Source organism: Lepidochelys kempii, chromosome 9 (assembly GCF_965140265.1).
Source record: "Lepidochelys kempii isolate rLepKem1 chromosome 9, rLepKem1.hap2, whole genome shotgun sequence".
Taxonomy (NCBI): domain Eukaryota; kingdom Metazoa; phylum Chordata; order Testudines; family Cheloniidae; genus Lepidochelys; species Lepidochelys kempii.
The window spans coordinates 73,535,392-73,555,140 of record NC_133264.1 but is presented as its reverse complement, the minus strand read 5'-3'; the positions used below and the strand labels follow the sequence as shown (position 1 = coordinate 73,555,140).

Here is a 19,749-nt window from a genome sequence, read left to right as displayed (position 1 = left end):
AAAAGAAGCTATAATAAAGGCTGGGAAACGTTCCTTTGCTTGTAAGCATGGAACAATGTGAATTCCAATGACCTTTCTTGTAGCACAAATCCAATTTATAGAGATAGAAATCTCACATCTGTACCTTGGCATACTGGAAGGTTCGTAACAGTGACATAAAATAGTTTAGTTTTCTCTATTAAAACATACCTGTTTAAACCAATAAAGAATTAATGCTGTTTTTATTCACTCAAATGTCTTCAGTACTTATAAAGTGTTGTACTGTTTATGCAGAATCCATTTAGAATGCAAGGATGTGACTTACAAATGTCTTTGAATCATTCACATAAATATGCATGTATGCCATTTATAACAGTAGCCTTGATGAGAACACAGTGTAGCTGGCTGCAAGAAATGCTTAAGAGGCTTACATTAAAACAGAATATAGAACGGTGGTTAGAAATCACAGAACAGGTGACACCTTATTCTGATAACCTGGTGATAAAAACTGTAGGATATGATGTATAGGCAGTAGAGTTACAACTTTACTATACAGACTGAACTATATACTTCAGATATTGTTCAGTTTTAGCAAGACAATACCCATGGTAGGTCATCTATAACAGTCAAAATTAATTTAATATAAAAAATGAAGCTGTGACTGCTTTCTAAATTGTTTCAATATTCATTTAAACAAGAAATGTTAAGATTTCAGGTTTTTATTTTTATTACAGTGGTACTTTAAATCTTTTTAAAAATGGATACGCTCACAATTTGACATAAAGCAATTAGTCTCAAGCCTCATAGACAATCTCCTTTCTCTAACTATAAATGTTGACCATTACTTGAAATAAAAGTACCCAAAATAGTGGAATACCATGGGCACAATCAAAGAGTTTGTCCAGTCTGAAGAATTCTTATAGTCCCAGGGATATTAACTAACAATGATAGATAAAAATTTTCCAGAGAGAAGTGTGTTTAAGACTATGCGGTCCCTTTAAACCTATCACTGGTGTAAAACAGAATACTGCCTGTCTGGCCATCGAGCCAGCAACTCCTTAGGTCTTCTGTAAACGTGTGCCAGTGAAATTGTAGTGAGGAAATTCCACCTTTTGATGGGAAATGAAGAAAACATTTATCTCACTGTTTGTTTGAAAATAAAATATCACCTGCTTGAAGGTGGTTAGTGATTTAGAATATCAGAAGACATCACAGTGAGACAGATTAGTAAGCAGAGTATTAGAGTGGCTAAATGGTGAGAAGTCACCATCACCGCGGTCTGATTCCCATGCACAGACCTCTCAGCCCAAGTGAAGTTCTGCTGAAGTAAAGTGAGCATAACAATCCACCCACACTGATGCAGCTATAGGATTGGGGGCCATAATGTCTAAAATACATAAATATTTGCTTAGTTAAGAAGTTGGTGAACTGTGTATTTTGTCATCCAAGATTATCAGAAATTAAGAATAAGCCATTTTGTTAAGAAAGGCCTAAAAGCCTATTGCATTCATTAAGTTACTGAATTCTCATCCGCAATTCAGAATTGGATACGTGCTCAAGACATCTGATGAAAGAAACAAATTGCAAAAAAACAGCTGACAACAGTAAGCCCCATAAACAAAATTTTACTGACACAAATCATTGTATTGAAATCAAAATCAGAATTTAGAAATTAGGCAGAGGGCTGTTACTCCTAAAGTATACAGACATGCTCCTGAGGAACTCAACCCAGAAATGGTACAATGGAACTTATTTTTCATATTCAGTGTTTATCCTGGCACCTGTAAAGAAGTACACCGTTTTGCCTGTAATGGCTGCTGCCTTTTTGTCCATGCATTTAACCACCTGTCAAGGCAAATCCACAGGGTTTTCACATTTTACCACCATGTTCTTTCTCTAAGAGAAGAGGGCCCTTCAATTCAAAGCAATGGTTGTGGCAATGTATATTCAGAGAGAATACACCTCCCTATACCCCCACCACTGTGGTACTGAGAGATCATGTCCACCCTCTAGACAGCCAAATTTGGACCCTATGCTGCTAGGATGACCCTTCCAGCTGCGAGTGGCCTAAAAGCTGGAATCCTCTTATCAGAGAAGAGAAATTAAGAGTCCATTGTTGAGATTAGAAAGGAGGAAAGTGATTATTGAACACACAAAGGAAACAATGGCAAAGCACATGTAAAAATGACCACACTCACTGCAGTCTAAACAACCCCCCACATCAGACCTTGTAACGACATTTATAGAAAACCCACTCTCAGATACCATCACAGATCAAAGCATCCTGTTGGTCCTATACTAATAATTACAATACACATAATTTTTCCTTCAAGTGCACAAGTTAGCACCTGCAAAGGGTGGGTGAGAAAGTGACTTACCAGCCATGTAAGAGGAGATTCCTCTATAATGTCATGCTTCCAAAGGCTATCTGAACTATCAGGGGGAGGGAGTAATCTGGTGCTCAGTGGTGCCCATTTAAGAACATAACGGCCATACTGGGTCAGACCAAAAGGTCCATCTGGCCCAGTATCCTGTCTTCCAAGAGTGGTCAATGCCAGGTGCCCCAGAGGAAATGAACAGAACAGGTAATCACCAGATGATCCATCCCCTGTAACCCATTCCCAGCTTCTGGCAAAGAGAGGCTAGGGACACCATCCCTGCTCATCCAGGCTAACAGCCATTGATGGACCTATCCTACGGGAGCTTATCTAGTTCTTTTTTTAGTCTTGGCCTTCACAACATCCTCTGGCAAGGAGTTTCACAGACTGACTGTGCGTTGTGTGACCCCTACTTCTTGTGTTATGAGAAGGAGCAAATAACAACACTTCCTTATTTACTTTCTCCGCAACAGTCATGCTTTTATAGATCTATCCTATCCCACCGTAGTTGTCTCTTTTCTAAGCTGGAAAGTCTCAGTCTTATTAATCTTTCCTCATATGGAAGCCGCTCCAAACCCCGTATCATTTCTGTTGCCCTTTTCTGAACATTTTCCAATTCTAATTCATCTTTTTTGAGATGGGGTGACAACATCTACACACCGTATTCAAGATATGGGTGTCCCATGGATTTATATAGAAGCAATACGATATTTTCAGTCTTATTATCTATCCCTTTCTTGATGATTCCCAATATTCTGTTCTCTTTCTTTTTTAACTGCTGCTGCACATTGTGGATAGTTCCAAGAACTATCCACAATGATTCCAAGATCTTTCTTGCGTGGTAACAGCCTATTTAGGCCCCATCATTTTAGATTTATAATTGGGATTATGTTTTCCAATGTGCATTATTTTACATTTATCAACATTGAATTTCATCTGCCATTTTGTTGCCCAGTCACCCAGTTTTGAGAGATCCGTTTGTAGCTCTTTGCAGTCTGCCTAAGACTTCAGAATTTTTGAGTCTGCAAATCTTGCCACCTCACTGTTTAACCCCTTTTTCCAGATCATTTATGAATAAATTGAATCTGACTAGGCCCAGAACAGACAGCACTATTTACCACACCTGGGGGACACAACTATTTTCCTCTCTCCATTCTGAAAACTGGCCATTTATTCCTACCCTTTGTTTCCCATCTTTTAAACAGTTACCAATCCATGAGAGGACCTTCCCTCTTATCCCATGACAGTTTACTTTGCTTAAGAGCCTTTGCTCTAGTCTGACTCCCTGGCCCCTCTAGAAACACGTACTCTAGTGTCATACATATAAAGGGAAGGGTAACAACCTTTATTTATGCAGTGATATCAAATCCCTCCTGGCCAGAGGTACAGAATCACTTACCTGTAAGGGGTTAATCAATTCCATTAACCTAGTTGGCACCTGACCAGAAGGACCAATGGGGAAAAGATACTTTCAAAATCAGGGGATGAGGGGGGCAAGGTTTTGTCTGTGCTTTTTGTGCATTCCCTCTCGAGACAAAGAGAGACCAAGCAAGTAATCCAGCTTCTACTGAAATAATACATCTAAAATTACAGAAATTGTAAGCAATAGCAAGGAAATGCGTTCGATTATTTTTTGTTTTAGCTTGTGAATTTTCCCTATGCTAAGAGGGAGGTTTATTCCTGTTTTTTGTAACTTTGAAGTTTTGCCTAGAGGGGAATCCTCTGTGTTTTAAATCTTATTACCCTGTAAAATTACCTTCCATCCTGATTTTACAGAGGTGCTTATTTTACTTTCTTCCTTTATAATAAAGTTCTGCTTTTAAGAACCTGATTGGTTTTTAGTGTCCTAAAAACCCCAGGGTCTGGTCTGTGCTCACCTTGTTTACCTATTTGGTTGGCATATTATTCTCAAGCCTCCCCAGGAAAGGGGGTGAAGGGGTTTGGGGGGATATTTTGGGGAACCAGGAACTCCAAGTGGTCATTTTCCTGAATCTTTGGCTAACTCACTTGGTGGTGGCAGCAGTACCATCCAAGGGCAAGGAAGGATTTGTGCCTTGGGGAAGTTTTTAACCTAAGCTGGTAGAAATAAACTTAGGGGGTCTTTCATGCGAGTCCCCATATATGTACCCCAGAGTTCAGAGTGGGGAGGGAACCCTGACATAGTAAGATGATTAACCATCCTATTAGCCAGACTTTGGAGCTGAGGAAATGAGTGTCACTGTCATGGCCCCAGCAATGTTACTAGAACAAGAGGACTGCTGTGTATTGTCAGAGAAGTATGATCAACAAGTTTTTATTTTAGAATCAATGCCTCTCCTTATCTTAATTATTTTCAGGGACTGGGTGTAGTACAGAAGTATGAGTATTTTTGAAGTAAGAACCCAGAACTGCAGTACTTGTACATTCTGTGAACAATGTAGTATCAGGACTCAGAAAACTGTCACTTGATACTGGAATCCATCCTAATCCTTGTACTTTTCCATTGATGAGGCGGGGGTGGGGACAAGCACAGACAAAAGATTCCCGTCTTGTGCCAAAGTTATGGGCGTGGGGGGCGGGGGTGAAGGCGGCCAGTCAAGAAAAAAACCCTGCTTACGACCTAAGATATCTGCTGGAACAAGGACTGTACCAGAGGAAAGGACTGGGCCCAGACTAGGAAGGACTCTAATCTGTGAAAGAAGCTTATTGGAACATCTTTGAGGGTGAGATATTACCTGTAATCAGTTTCTTAATGTATTAGGCTTAGACTTGCGTGTTTGGTTTTATTTTGTTTTGTGACTTACTCTGTTCTGGCTGTTATTCCTTGAAATCACTTAAATCCTACTTTTCATACTTAATAAAATCACTTTTGTTTATTAATAAACCCAGAGTAAGTGATAAATAACTGTGGGAGTAAACAGCTGTGCATTTCTCTCTATCAGTATTATAGAGGGCAGACAATTTATGTATAAGCTTTCTACAGAGTCAAACAGATTTATTTGGGGTTTGGATCCCATTGGGAACTGGATATTTGGGTGTTGTAGACAGGTAACCTGCTGAGCTGTTTGCAGTTAAGACTGCAGCTTTGGAAGCGTGGACTAGACTCTGGGTCTGTGTTGCAGCAGGCTAACATGTCTAGTTCAACAAGACAGGGTTCAGGAGTCCAAAACTGGTAGGCAAAACAGGCTCAGAGGTAATTTCAGCACATCAGGTGACAGTCCCAAGGGGGTCTCTGTGACCGAACCCGTCACACTACCAACAAGTGCAATGGGATCCCTTTTAGGAAGGCAGTGTTTTAAGTGACTTAATACTGTTCTGAAAAGGTAATGTAGCACATTTACAATGTAGCAATGTATTATTGCCATGACTGCCCATCATTGATAGCCAGTCAAAAAGTTCTACTTATAGTCAGTCATCGTTAAATTTATGCCATATTATTTAAGTTAACAGAATCTTAAAATTTCTGCTTTTTAAAATTAAAACAGATGAACTTTTACCCCCTTCTTCTAAACAGTCACACTGAAATGGCCAGTTGAATGCTACACTGCTCTAAAAGCAATCTCTTTTCTAAAAACTGTAAGAACGAGTTGAAAATTTTCTAATCTACAAAAATACAAGCCAAACAAAAGTGATGTTATTACAAGTCTACAGAAATGTGTTAGCATAAGGTTATCAAATATTTCCACTTACTATTAAAAAAAATATAAAAAGTCCTGCTTACCTGCAGAAGCATTGTGGGATCTCTCCTTGACCATACAAAGGAAACAAAAAGGGTGTATTGCCATAGCGGCCAAGACACTGAAGAAAGTGCTTTGTTGCCTTCAGCCCATCTATGGTGCCACTGTCAGCCTCCGACACCATTGAAATAGAATGCAGAATAAAGTGCTGCAAGTTAGATGTTAATTTCTGGGTTTTCAAGTATTCTGAAAATTTACGTTCCTTGTAATCTGTTACAGAAAAAAAAAAAATAGAATTCAAGTAAAGGATGCAATTTAACACGGCAATTTTTCCCCATTAGAATTCCAATTAAAAATATTTAAATGTAAGAATGTTTCTTTTAAAGGTGAACACAAAAGAAAATATTACAGTTTAGTAATGACAACTTAATTTTTCAATGTGTCTAATTGGAAATGGGTAAGCCAAAGAGACAGAAGTTAAAAATGGACGGTCAGCCTTGACTTTGAATTAAAAAAAGAATCTCAAAAAATTTACTTTTAAGAATGACAGAAATCCACTGCCTGTGAAGAGACTCCAGTAGTCTGGCAGGTTTTAGGAGAACAGAGTAGTAGTGACACATCTAAAAATGTTTTCATCTATTCAGTGAGTTAGGCCTGATCTAAATATAATTTTTGTACAATTTAGCTATTTCTATTAGGGATGCAATTTTCTACCAAAATAGTGACATCCCCTAGTGTGGACAGTTATATCAGCATAAAGGTGCCTTTATACTAGTATAGCTTACTCCCAGAAGGGAAAAGGATAAGTTCAAGTGGGATGAGGCATCTTGAAACAGGTTGCATCACTTGGGAGACACGTATGTTGTAACATTTTAATTATATGGGTGTAGTTAAAGCATACAAGCTCTTAGAACAGCATCCTGAATGCTGAACACTTGGAATATACAGACTCTCCCCAGGTGTATGTAAATTCGCACTTACGGAAAAAGTTCCACAAGCCAGAAACGGGATTTTCGAGTTGCGGAAATTTTTGCATACTGTACGGGTATACATTTCTGACTCACACAAAATTCGAGAAATGAAAGGCTTTCCGGAACAGAATGATTGCGTAAGTTGGGGGGCGTCTGTATTGTAAATGGCTGACTTATTATTAATAAAAAAACAACAACTGAGTGGAGATGGGATGTACCAGGGAATGAAGAGCAGATGATTAGGATTTCCCTTCCTTTTTTTAATATTATTGTTGATGCACTTGTAGATACATAAATCCTTAAGAAGCTCTCTCAATGCAGATATTGCATGTCTGCAACACTTCACATACTTAAAGAAAATTCAAATATTGTGTTAAATTTAATTACCATGGTTAATAAATTTTTCTTTTTCATTTAAATGGCAACTGCTGTATTTCAGCTACTCATGTCATTCTATATAATTAAGAAGTCTCTTTTCTTAGGCTTATTCTGGTCATTTCAAAACTCAGGACTATAATTCAGACATTTCCTATACTGCAATGACAAATATTACAAAAGTATATTTTCTATCTGAACTTCAGCCACTGTTTTATTACAAATATATTTTACTACCTATGTACAGCCATGCAGCAAATCATAAAATACACTACATTTTCTTTTATTGTATTGTCTTTATAAAAAAGGTAGCTCAGCCTTTCTCCATTTTAGGCTTTCTATATAATATTACATTTTAGAGAAAAAGCTTTTGAAAAAATTCACTGCCATGCACTCCCCATTAGAAATCTGCCCTCCCAAATGAATATAATGGTCTCAAGAGGAGCAGCTTTAAAGTTCTGAAAAATTTCAATTAGTTAAACTTAACTAAAAATATATTTAATTATTTCAAGGGTGGCTTTAAATCTGGTAACAAAGTCTGTGTAACTATCTCTGGAAGTAAAATAAATCTACTGTCATGCTAGTATATGAATCAATGAATTGCATCTAAAATTGATGTGGTGTCTCTTTTTTGGTACCTAATAAATTTTCTAAATACCACCTTATATTCTTTCTCTGAGTACCTCTATTTCTTCCACCAGCAGCAAACCTGAAATTGCCTGTAATCTATAAAGCACTTTGGCCTAATGAGTTTTTACCTTCAGGATCTCTCAGAGTTCATCACTAGTCCGTCACATACTTCCCTCTGCTAGTTTTATCATTTCATTATCTATATTGACCAATTCTCTTTTCTGACACGTGCTTGGCATCTTGCCTGCTATTATTTCAGCCATCCAATCCAACGGTCACATTCAGCCAAAGCAACTCCAAATTCACTTACAATAACTAATGTACTCAAATACATCCTTTGCTCAAAAGCAAAGCCATTTTACATTTTCTGTCATCTATTAAGGCACCTGGATTCTTCAGTCTCTGAAATCTTTGTAACGTCTTAACTTCCTCTCCTCAGTGTGTTGCCATTTTATTTTCCACGTATTTTCTAACTCAGACCCTAAATTTTAGAGGGCAGAGAATGCCTCAGGCAAACTACTCTCTCATTCTAGGATTGGAGAGCACATCACTACATCCTTTGACACCTTCAGTAGCTTCCAAATAGTCACAAAATCCAATCCAAAATAGCCTTGATTTTCATAGATTTCCTTGGGCTCGACTCCTTTTTCTTTGACTACTGTCCACCTATTCCTGCAGCTCCTGGTTCAACTCTACTCAGATCTGGTTTTCTTTCTCCCCTCCATGCAACTCTAGAGAGTGTGGGGGGGTGGGGGGACAGGGGGTATTACTCTATGCCTGCCCAGAGGAACTGCTTCCAAGTATAGAATTAAAACACCTTTTTTAAAGGTATAAGACGGACTCATTGTACATGAGTACTCATTGTACATGTACATGGTTTACAGCAACATCTGTTAAGGGTATCAAAAATAAGATGTATTCATTATCCAAAAGAGAAAAAAACATGTATATCATATCAAATTAGCAAATACTTCAGTAAAAAATAGTTACTTTATAACAACATTTTGCAAACCAGCAGCAATATACTATGGAAACAAGGGGTGGGGGGGTGAAATTGAGAAAAATAAAGGAGTGGGAGTTTGAGAAGCAGAATTTAATATCGAAGTGAAAAGGTCAGGAAACGGTTAAGACATACTTTGAAACTGAATCGATAAAAGTAAATAGGGTGAAAACAGAGGAGCACTATTAAAACTACAGGTAACTGAATGAACACATGGCTGTGCAACATTTCAGTGAAATGCACTACCTTGGTATTCCTCGGGATGTTGTTCATAGTCCAAACAAAATGTCAAAAATTTCATTAGCATTCTCTTTTCCACCATAGTGAGCTGTTTGCTATTGAAGACATCCGCTCTGGAACAAGGTACCTGGAAAATAATATTTTAGTAGTTTTTCAAAGGGAAGAAAGGAAAAAGATTTGTTATACTGATTACCTGCTGAGCATTTTAATATTCATCTATTCCCAATAGCCAGAATATCCTGATACTTTGTTTTTGTTTTTCTTTATTTTCCATCAGCTTCAAGAGCATCTTTGCTGACTGCAGAGATAGTTAAATATGAACAACTTTTCTTAGCTTTGCCAAATAACTCCTGTTGCCATTGGCCTAATAATGGCATTTCCTTCCTAACCAGGAGCAAATGACAGATCAAGTCTACCTCTGTCGTCTGAAAACTACAAAATTAGCTTTTTTTTTTAGATTTAAAAAATTGCTTAAAAAATTGCTGAGTCAACAGTAGTTTGACATGACCTTAAGGTCTAAGGCAGTAGTCTACTTAGTTCCACATGCTTCTTTCAGCAGAACAATATCCTAACATTTAATTTATGAAGTGAGACAGTAGAATTACCTGCTTATCACGTCAGAGAGCAAATAGAGACATTTTCCAGGAAAAATACTAACAAACAACTGCAAAACGTCTCATGAATATCAATTTCAACTCATTTATATTTCAGAATCAATTCAACTTATATAGTGCATTCTTCTACAGTACCTGTTCCACTCTTCCTTCTTGAAATGCAAGAATCCTGGTGACATTTTTGAACTCCGCATATCGGCTAACATTAGACTTAGTTAGGAGGTCAATTAACAGTCCCTGGGAATAGAGTAGCTGTAGAAATCAAGAAAATAAAATAATTGAGGATAAAGAAAAGCCAAGTACTTACACAAAATGAAACAGTTACCTTAGTCGTATCAGATTTATAGGCTCTTTCCCATAATTGCTTATAAATAAGTACTGTGAAATAGGAGGATATGAAGAAATACAAAGATTCCAGAATAAGATAACATTTGGTTAGTGAGAGGGATGACACACACAAAATAGCTGAAGGATGGCATCCCATAAGAAAATATGTTCCTACCCATCAGTGATATGGTTTTATTGGTTTGGCAAAATCAGCATATTAGGTTCAGTGTATGGGGAAGAGGTGAAGCTCTCATCTGTACTACACAGGGACTGCTGGCTATCAGATAACACTGCTGTATGATTTCAATAAAAGTTCTGTACATTCCTTTGTATTTTGTTTGCCTTTCTACATCCTCAGAATGGTTACAGAAACAGTCTTCTGCTCTAGTCACTTGAGATTTGAAAGATATACGAGGCTCTGTCCAAGACCACCTCTTTTTCTCCCTTTATAGCCTCTCCCTGGGAGATCTTATCCACTTATAGAGTTATCTGTATACTGGTTAACAAAACAACCCTTTTTCTGGCTCCAAGTCCATCTTCTTCTGTCCAGCCCTGCATTTCAGGCTCACCTTTCTAATATCTAATGAATGGCCAGTGAGCAGCGCAAAAATCAACATGGCCAAACATGAGCACCTGTTTTTTCTCCCTTTAAGCTCTCCCTTCTCTCCTACCACCATGACCAAAAACGTGCTCCACAGCACTCAGACCTGTAACTTGGGTGTCATCTTTAATTTAACACTCTCTCTCAACCCACACACCAAGACCATGTTTTATATGTCTGTATAGCACCTAGCACAATGGGCCCACTTTCTATTAGGACCTCTACTAACACAATACAAATAATTAGCAATTTAGTACTGCATTGCTTCTTTCTGTAGAAGAGGCTATGCTCTCATTTGATGCTGACCACACATTTGTCCTGATTTACTTGTATTTTCAAGCTGTTAAAATATCGTAAAAACCTGATGCCTAAATTAAAGTTACATTTCTGTAGGTGTAAATTGTAAAATGATAAAAAAGTTTGTTTCTTTCCTTTTCCTCCTCTTCTGAAGATGGACAGCCACAGTTATCTTGCTTTATGTAGGTATTATTTTCCCCTTATATCAGGAATTATCAAAGAGCCATGAGAATTTTTTCAGTCTTAATCCTGTTGGTGATATTGAGTCAGGAGTCAGTTAGTATAAGGGTGAATTTTCGTTTATATGTAGGACATATAGACCCATAGTAATGCAGACATTAAACTTGTTTAAAAATGGCAAATTAAAGTTATGTTAACAGGATTTACAAGTAGCTTTTGAGGCAGCTTTGAGCTTTGATAGAACAAAATAACCTTTCACACAATTCCCCAGAAAGGACAGATCTGTAATTTTTTTATTGTGGTCATGAGATCTCATAGGTCTTGAGAAAGGGTAATCATGAAATATGTGAATGGATAATGAACAACTTTTCTAAGTCAAAGTTATGACCAGGAAAGTGGCCAGGCCTTAATCGTCAAAAAAGCCATACAGGAGCCCTGACTGTTCACCAGAATTACCTCAATTCCCCTTACCTGGGTCAAGTCATCTTCTTTTGTTATTCCCCTGTTATTGGTTGCTTGGGAAAAATATACAGATTTGTGGACGTGATAAAGAAGCAGTATCGTAGAAAGGAGGGCCACAAGATGGACCAAGGTCAGAATGACCTCACTTGACCAGGATTAGATAATGCAATTGGGGTTTGAAATATCTGATACACAGAGGTCTTGTGGGATGATACCAGCCTGAATTTCACCCTTTAAAGACTAACTAAACAAGGAAGAAGTGTGCTTTCCAAGGTCACCATAATGATAACCAGATGGCTTATTTCCCTTCTTTCCCTCAAAAAAAAAAAAAAAAAAAAAAAAAAAAAACAGACAGACAATATCATAGGCCAGCCAGTTGACCAGAGGAGGATGCCCACAAGCATGATTGTACCCGAGTGAAAAGACAGGTCCCCAAAACTGCAGTTCCTAACTGACCCTGAAGCTCCACAAAGCAAGTGAGCTGAAGAGAAGACCCCTTTCTCCCCCTGCCCTCCAAGTAACTTATCTTTTTGTTTCCTTAACTGGATACACTAATACCTATGCAGGAATGCCTGCCAGGAAAGACCTGTCAACTGTTTTTTGGGGGGAATGGGGTGGAGAATGTATGTGTGGCCAGTAAGAGTATGTCTACACAGCATAGTTATCCTCAGACTGTTTTAAGCCCAAGCCCCCTATCATCCACACACAAATCAATCTGACTCAGGCCAAAAAGCCTTTAAGACTCAGGCCTGCAGCCCCAATGCAACTCGGGTCCAAGCGCTGTCATTTTGCAGTGTCAACGAAGTTTAAGCAGCAGACCCGAGACAGACTTTCTGTATAGTGCTCTATGAACATGTTTGCATGGTTATGAGACCTGGGTCCAGCAACTCTAAACCTAGGTTTACAATGCAGTGTAGATGCCCAAGTGTAGGCTTGGCAACAGAGTCCACAAATATGGGCCCTATAGACTCAGTTTACAATACAGAACAGCATGAACATTGTCAAGGTTCCTCCCCCACTCTGAACTCTAGGGTACAGATGTGGGGACCTGCATGAAAAACCTCCTAAGCTTATCTTTACCAGCTTAGGTCAAAACTTCCCCAAGGTACAAAATATTCCACCCGTCATCCTTGGATTGGCCGCTACCACCACCAAACTAATACTGGTTACTGGGGAAGAGCTGTTTGGATGCGTCTTTCCCCCCAAAATACTTCCCAAAACCTTGCATCCCACTTCCTGGACAAGGTTTGGTAAAAAGCCTCACCAATTTGCCTAGGTGACTACAGACCCAGACCCTTGGATCTTAAGAACAATGAACAATCCTCTCAACACTTGCACCCCCCCTTTCCTGGGAAATGTTGGATAAAAAGCCTCACCAATTTGCATAGGTGACCACAGACCCAAACCCTTGGATCTGAGAACAATGAAAAAGCATTCAGTTTTCTTACAAGAAGACTTAATAAAAATAGAAGTAAATAGAAATAAAGAAATCCCCCCTGTAAAATCAGGATGGTAGATATCTTACAGGGTAATTAGATTCAAAAACATAGAGAACCCCTCTAGGCAAAACCTTAAGTTACAAAAAAGATACACAGACAGAAATAGTTATTCTATTCAGCACAATTCTTTTCTCAGCCATTTAAAGAAATCATAATCTAACACATACCTAGCTAGATTACTTACTAAAAGTTCTAAGACTCCATTCCTGGTCTATCCCCGACAAAGACCAGCATATAGACAGAGACACAGACCCTTTGTTTCTCTCCCTCCTCCCAGCTTTTGAAAGTATCTTGTCTCCTCATTGGTCATTTTGGTCAGGTGCCAGCGAGGTTACCTTTAGCTTCTTAACCCTTTACAGGTGAGAGGAGCTTCCCCTGGCCAGGAAGGATTTCAAAGGGGTTTACCCTTCCCTTTATATTTATGACAAACATATAATCCTATAGTACAACCTAGGCTGAAAGCAAATCTTCTCACATCTCAGGCAACCTCTAGTAATTTGTGGTAAGATTCCAACCTTAGCCTCTATTGTATCCCCAAGAGAAAGTAAGCTGCTAAATAAACTGCATAGAGATTGAACAATTTACTTAGCTTATCCTTGGTGTTATCTTAATTTTGTGATTTTATTACTGATTATGCACATGCAATGATTTGACACATGCAATAATATCCAATTATTGTTCTCAAATTGTTTTCTTTTAAATTAAAGAATTTTAATTTGTATTATGGTTAACTCCTTGATTTGACTAATTTGATTTACATTGTACTATTAATCTGTTTCTCATATTATTTACTGCTTTAGGGAAGTATTATAAATCAGTTAACTTTACAGTTCCTTATGTTCTTGAAGTAAAAAAAAATATGAAATTGGTTTTCTCTGATCAAATGTTGATTAGGTAAATACAACCTTAAAGGAATTTTTAAGTAAACATTATTAAAACATTTGACTCAGGTTCTGAAAAGCCTATTATTACTACATCGAGAATGTGCATTCTCTGTATCATGCTTCCCTAAAACTTTATTTAACAATCTATTTCCAAACATAATTTGGCTTTTCTTCCTTTTCTTCAGTAAACAATTGTTATTTGTGTGTCTCTTCTCTATGAGTTAAATACCATTACGTCATATTCCCTAAAATGCATGTCCCCTCTAATTAAAAAATTCCTGGAAGTTTTTCAAAAGCTTAGTTCCTGCTTTTATTGCATTCAACTGGTGAATGAAACTAGCCATATTTAGCCATAAAACCTTATAATCCGCTTTGTTTTACTCTTTGTATAACCTAGAAATTTATTGCACACTGTTGGGAGGACATGAACGTAACCACTAGCACAAGATGGATTACTGAATTTAAAAGTAATGCCTCACTGGAGAAAATTACCTATATAGTGCTATCATTCTAAAAGTTGTCTGTCCCAGAGTGCAGAAATTTGTCAAGTTCCATAGGAGATGCAAAATCCTGGCTGCCATCTCAGATTTCAAGTTCTGAAGAGCCACGCCTCTGAAGTGAGTTTTAATGATTCCTTTTCAAGACAAAGGTCTACTGGAACACTACCTAGGGCAGCATGGATCAGTCTTAAAAAGTCTCAATTCCAGACGTGAACAGCTGTGATTTACTGTAGCCTTTTGTTGCTCTTACCCCTTATGTCTCCCTCTGCCAGACCATTTCTTCTACCTTTGTTCTGCCCCTTCCATTCTACTTTCATTTGTCCTACACTGTATCCTAGCTTTAGATCATTATTGAGGAGTTATCTGTTCAGGTGTTTCTCCCTTGCCTGTGTACGTCCCCCTAGAGATCCAATTGAGACAGTTGGGTGCTCTGGTGTGCCCACTGCCCGTCAACTAAGAGCTCTGGAATTTTGTGGAATTAGCATTATCTGCAATATAATTGCCAATATTGGTCTAGGCATTGGGATATGTGACATAAAATGTGCTCTATAACACAATATTCTCTATTTTAGCTACTGTAAATTGTTAATCATAGAACCTTAAATATCATTGTGACAGCACATAATTGGAAAATCTGTATTTGAAGTGCTGAGAATCTAGCAAAAATGGTTTTTTTGTAATTTTAACTCTAAGCTTTTAATATGTTATTGAAGAAATTGCTTATTTTCCAGCTCCCGATAATAAAGTTCAGTTTCTGAATTTGAAAACATCTGTTACACACGCTATGGATGTGATCCAAAGCTCACTGAAGTCAACATAGAAGCAGACATTTTTCCATAGCTTTTGGGACAAAGCTCCAACCTCCACTCCACTCCCACTCCAACCAGTGGGTCCCGTGCTTCCTAGAGGATTTTGCTAGCCTCAGAGGCCCACTGTGACCCTCCACATAGGCCTTCTCTCTCTAGAGGCAAGGGTCACAGCCTACTGAGCCATTTTCATTATAAGCCAGCAAGGGAGGTGAGGAGAACCTATCCTCCCTCGCACAGTCCCTGTTGTCTCCCATTCTCAGTGATTAGTCAGGGAGAGGAGCGGGAGGAGCCCGGGCCGCCCTCTACTCTGGGCTCCAGCCTATGAACCCTGATAGTAGCAGCTCTTGGTAGATGAATTTTTGGAAACAGGACGAGTACGATTCCCTGGGCCACTTCCCCACAGCAGCCCCTACTTCCTCAATATCTACGTCACCCTTACCTCAGGGCCTCATTTCTTGTACCTGATAGGGTTTGTACTGCTCCATGTCTCCAGCGGCGTGGCTTCCTCTTACAGCTCCTGACAAACGCCCTCCACCTGACTAAGTGGGAGGCTTTTAACTAGTTTCAGCCAGCCCCTGATTGGCTTCAGGTGTCCCAATCAACCTAGCTGTCTCCACTGCTTTCTGGAAGGATCTTAATTGGCCCCAGGTGTCTTGATTAACCTGGAGCAACTGCCATTTGGTTACCATGGTAACAGGAATATGTTTAACCTGGGGCTAACGTACCTGTTTCTCACTACTTTCCTGTAGCCATCTGGCCTTGCCCCCCTCACACTTTATGTATACTGTACATATACTGTGAAGTAGCCAAAGAGCAAAGAACCTGGTTTTGAGAAGTAACTCTGTGCTCTAATTAAAAACAGCACAAGAGTAGGAATTCAGAACAACGAACACACACACACACACAGCTTCAATCAGCTTAATTGTTATATTAAGGACTAATTGCCTCTGATATTTTTCAATAGGCAAGTTATTACAATCCACTGTGTCAATGACACGGAAACTAAAAATTCTCTAATAAATACTTGTTAATGAAGAACCATGACTGCTTCAAAGGAGCAATTTCTTGGGTTCAGGAAAGTGTGCTTAAAAGAACTCCCTAAATAGATATATGGTTGATATGAAAAATACTCTGCATCTTGAAAAAAATCTGAAGTTTTCATTTAGATGAACTTCTGTTGCTAAATATAGTTTTGTTCCATTTTATCTTAAATATTGCAGTCAGAAAAGAGTTTTAGACCTCTGAATGAAGCTTTCAATTGCAGGGAAATATGCTATTACAACTGTACTTCTGAGCTGATATTTTTTGGTTTCTTTAGTTTAAAACACCCAGGCCTTCAAGACCACACATTGTGTTGTGATGCTGAACAGACATTTTAAAAAGTATAACATGCACACCACTTTAGAGCACAATTTTTTTTCCCCAGTCAGGTTATGACCGCCTTGTTAAACCCTTAAACGTCCACAAGGTATTTTCAATTTTTTTTAATGAAGTAAATTTTTTTTTTTTATGAAGAAAGTCAACTAGTTCCTACCTTGGAAATTAAATCAATATTAAATCTCCTGCCTTCTTTAACAATTTGCGTGTAAGTAATTTTCTTTGGTTTCAAGGCAGCAGCTTCTGCAGTTGATACATTTTCTGTTTTTCCTGTTTCCAAAGCAGATTGGTCAGAAGTTGCATCACAGAGGTTCTCTCTCTCAGAGGTCATTTCTGCATCCTTCCTTTCTGTCATACTCTCTGGATCATTGCACGTAACACTTTCTGGAGATATTTCACAGTTCTCGGTCCCTAATGACTGGCTTTGCACCGGCAGGCTCTCTTTTTCAGACTCCTGAGCAGCCTCACGAGTATCAGAAGCTTCAAAGGCTGGCAGCTTTGGCAATGCACCAGCTTCTTTAACGTCTTCAGCTAAATCCTGACTGATTAAAAAGAGAGTCTTTAAAATAGCCTTAAAACTGAACTTATTTCAAGCAACATTATGAGTTACTACAAAGAATGGGAAATATCTGCAGCCCTTTCATGAAAGGTGTTAGATTCATCTGCCTGGTCCAAATCAGGTGTCTTATTTGGATCAGCTGAACTACTCTGGTTCTCTGACTATAAAGCTATTACTCATGTGGGTTACTTTAATATATAAAATAGTAGACTTGCAAACTCCATATCTGTATTTTTATTTTCCATTAAAAAAACATGAGACCAGGCAAATTAACAGAACAAGTAACTCTTAAAACTCAACATGATAAACAATGCAGCAGATGTTAGTTGCCAAAATAGAACAACAAGGAGTGTGATATTAAAAATAAACAGATACTAAAAGGTCATTTGAAATGTTTTTTATATGGATACAAAAACCTGTTGGAAAGCCTAAATCATTAAGTCACTGAAGATATTTGAAAAGCAAGTAATTTAAGACAAAGGGACTACTCTCAGAATAAGGAATACTTGATTTGAATAAGAATATTATGACTATGAGTCTATCAATTGTTCAAGAGAAATACAAAATTGTGAACTGAAGTTTTGGCACATAAGAGCTTTCAATATATCTTTTGGTCTTAATCCTGCAATCTGATTTACGTAAACCAGCCCTTATTCCAGTGTGGAGTCTCACTGAAGACCCATGTGGTTCAGATTTCAGTATTCAGGGCTTATGTACGTACAATTCAGTCACTTTGTAAATAAATTTATAAATGAGACTTTAATATACAGGATTAATGAATAAATAGTTAATCAATTGTCAGATTCTTATGGAATCCAATAAATTGCTTATAATCGTGATTTATAATAATCTATTACCATTTTTGATGTGCTTATAACCATCTATAATACACACTACTTGTGTATGTTACACATTTATAACATCTATTAATAATTTATTAACCCTTTAATAACCACATGAGACCCATATAACCATGTAATTTTCAGGATGTGTGTATTCTGTAAACCTATAGGGCCCTAAGGAAAAGTTTTACTCTTGCTTCATGCATACCTTGGGCCCCTGTACTTCCTGCAAAATGTGGCTCATCCCCACCTCCACAAGAGTTTTCTCCCTGTTAGCACGTGCTTTGATCTTCTGAAGGGCCACCACCCATCCAAGCAAGCATAAAGCCTCATTCTCCCAGCCTCCCTGCTTTCAGCTGTTGGCTACTGCTAATGTTAGATTTAACCCACCATGACCCTGGCTCCTACTGCAAGCTCATTCTGCTCACTACTACTTTATGGGTTGAGGATAAGGTGGGACCTAGAAACAGAACAGGAGAGACTCACTAAGAACACCAGTGACCAGCAACAAGAAGGTTCCTGGCAGAGCAGAAGCATGATTAAGTAGGACTCACTGCAAGCAGACTCCCAACCTGCTCCTTGCCTCCCAGCAGCCATAGATTCTTCCTCCTCAACATCTCCTTAACAAAACCCTGGAAATTAGCCACTTAGGTGATATGAACATGGAAAATGGCCAGTCTCCTCAAGTATCAAAACCTTTTTTTTTTAAAGCAGTATAGTTCACTTGTTAACCAAATACAAACATACACCCAGAATGCCATTAAACGTAGGTTGTATCTAATCATCAGGAAATAAGCTTAAGTAAAATATTATAATGAAGGCATGTCTTTGTGCAGTTCTGATTAATCTGTAATATGCCTACACTAAAGGCTACCTGGTCAGAGAAGGGAGGTCACCCTAAGTAGCAAGTATTTTGCTCAGTCCTCCTCATTTTCATAATGAAAAAATTCTTTAAAATTCCCCTTATAAAGCAGAACTCCACATTTAATCTCATCTGTCTTTTTCATCTTGGACTTCAATGAAGTCTACCTCAGCAACTAGTACTTTTGAACTTGAAATTTTAGTTTATGCTACCAACTGAGATGAATCAAATCAATGTCATTATAAGTGAAAGCAATTCAGCAACAATTTTGCATTATCTTTTTATCTTTCTACCACAAGCCATTAAGGCACTGAATAAACATTTTAAGCTCAGCTGAAAACTAATGAACTGTGATTTTAAAGGTGATCTGCAAGGGTACAGTTTATAATTCCAGGGGCTATCAGTACATATAAAATTCTCCTAACAACAGTGTTACCAAAATGCAACCCTTTCCTCAGAGGCAGGGGCACTTTGTCAGAGTCATCATTGGAAGAAAACCCTAGATGCCTTTAAGGATTGCAATACCCCACCCTACAGGCTTGATGAGGGTTCTGTGTCTGATTGGTTGTACAGAAGTGCAGCATAAACCTACTGGCTCCTGCATACGTAAGGGGATGGATAATAAGCCCTTCCCCAAACCAGGGGTGCCATTCTGGATTGGGAAGAAAAGGCTACTACAAGGAAGCAGCAGGCAGAGGAGTTGGCAT

General features: G+C 38.3%; 1 protein-coding gene across 7 annotated transcripts in view; it reads right to left on the bottom strand.

Annotated features, from left to right (window-relative positions):
- CHM (CHM Rab escort protein) overlaps positions 1–19,749 on the bottom strand; it is a 147,495-nt gene that overhangs the window by 75,136 nt on the left and 52,610 nt on the right. For 4 of the 7 annotated variants that reach the window (XM_073360879.1, XM_073360881.1, XM_073360882.1 and 1 more), the window contains 4 exons: positions 16,937–17,321; positions 9,979–10,095; positions 9,236–9,356; positions 6,058–6,283 (listed from right to left, as the gene is read on the bottom strand). In XM_073360879.1, coding sequence (XP_073216980.1) covers positions 6,058–6,283; positions 9,236–9,356; positions 9,979–10,095; positions 16,937–17,321 — 849 coding nt within the window. Of the gene's footprint in view, positions 1–6,057; positions 6,284–9,235; positions 9,357–9,978; positions 10,096–16,936; positions 17,339–19,749 lie in introns of those variants that run through there. The other 3 variants (XM_073360884.1, XM_073360885.1, XM_073360883.1) reach the window with 3 other exon arrangements.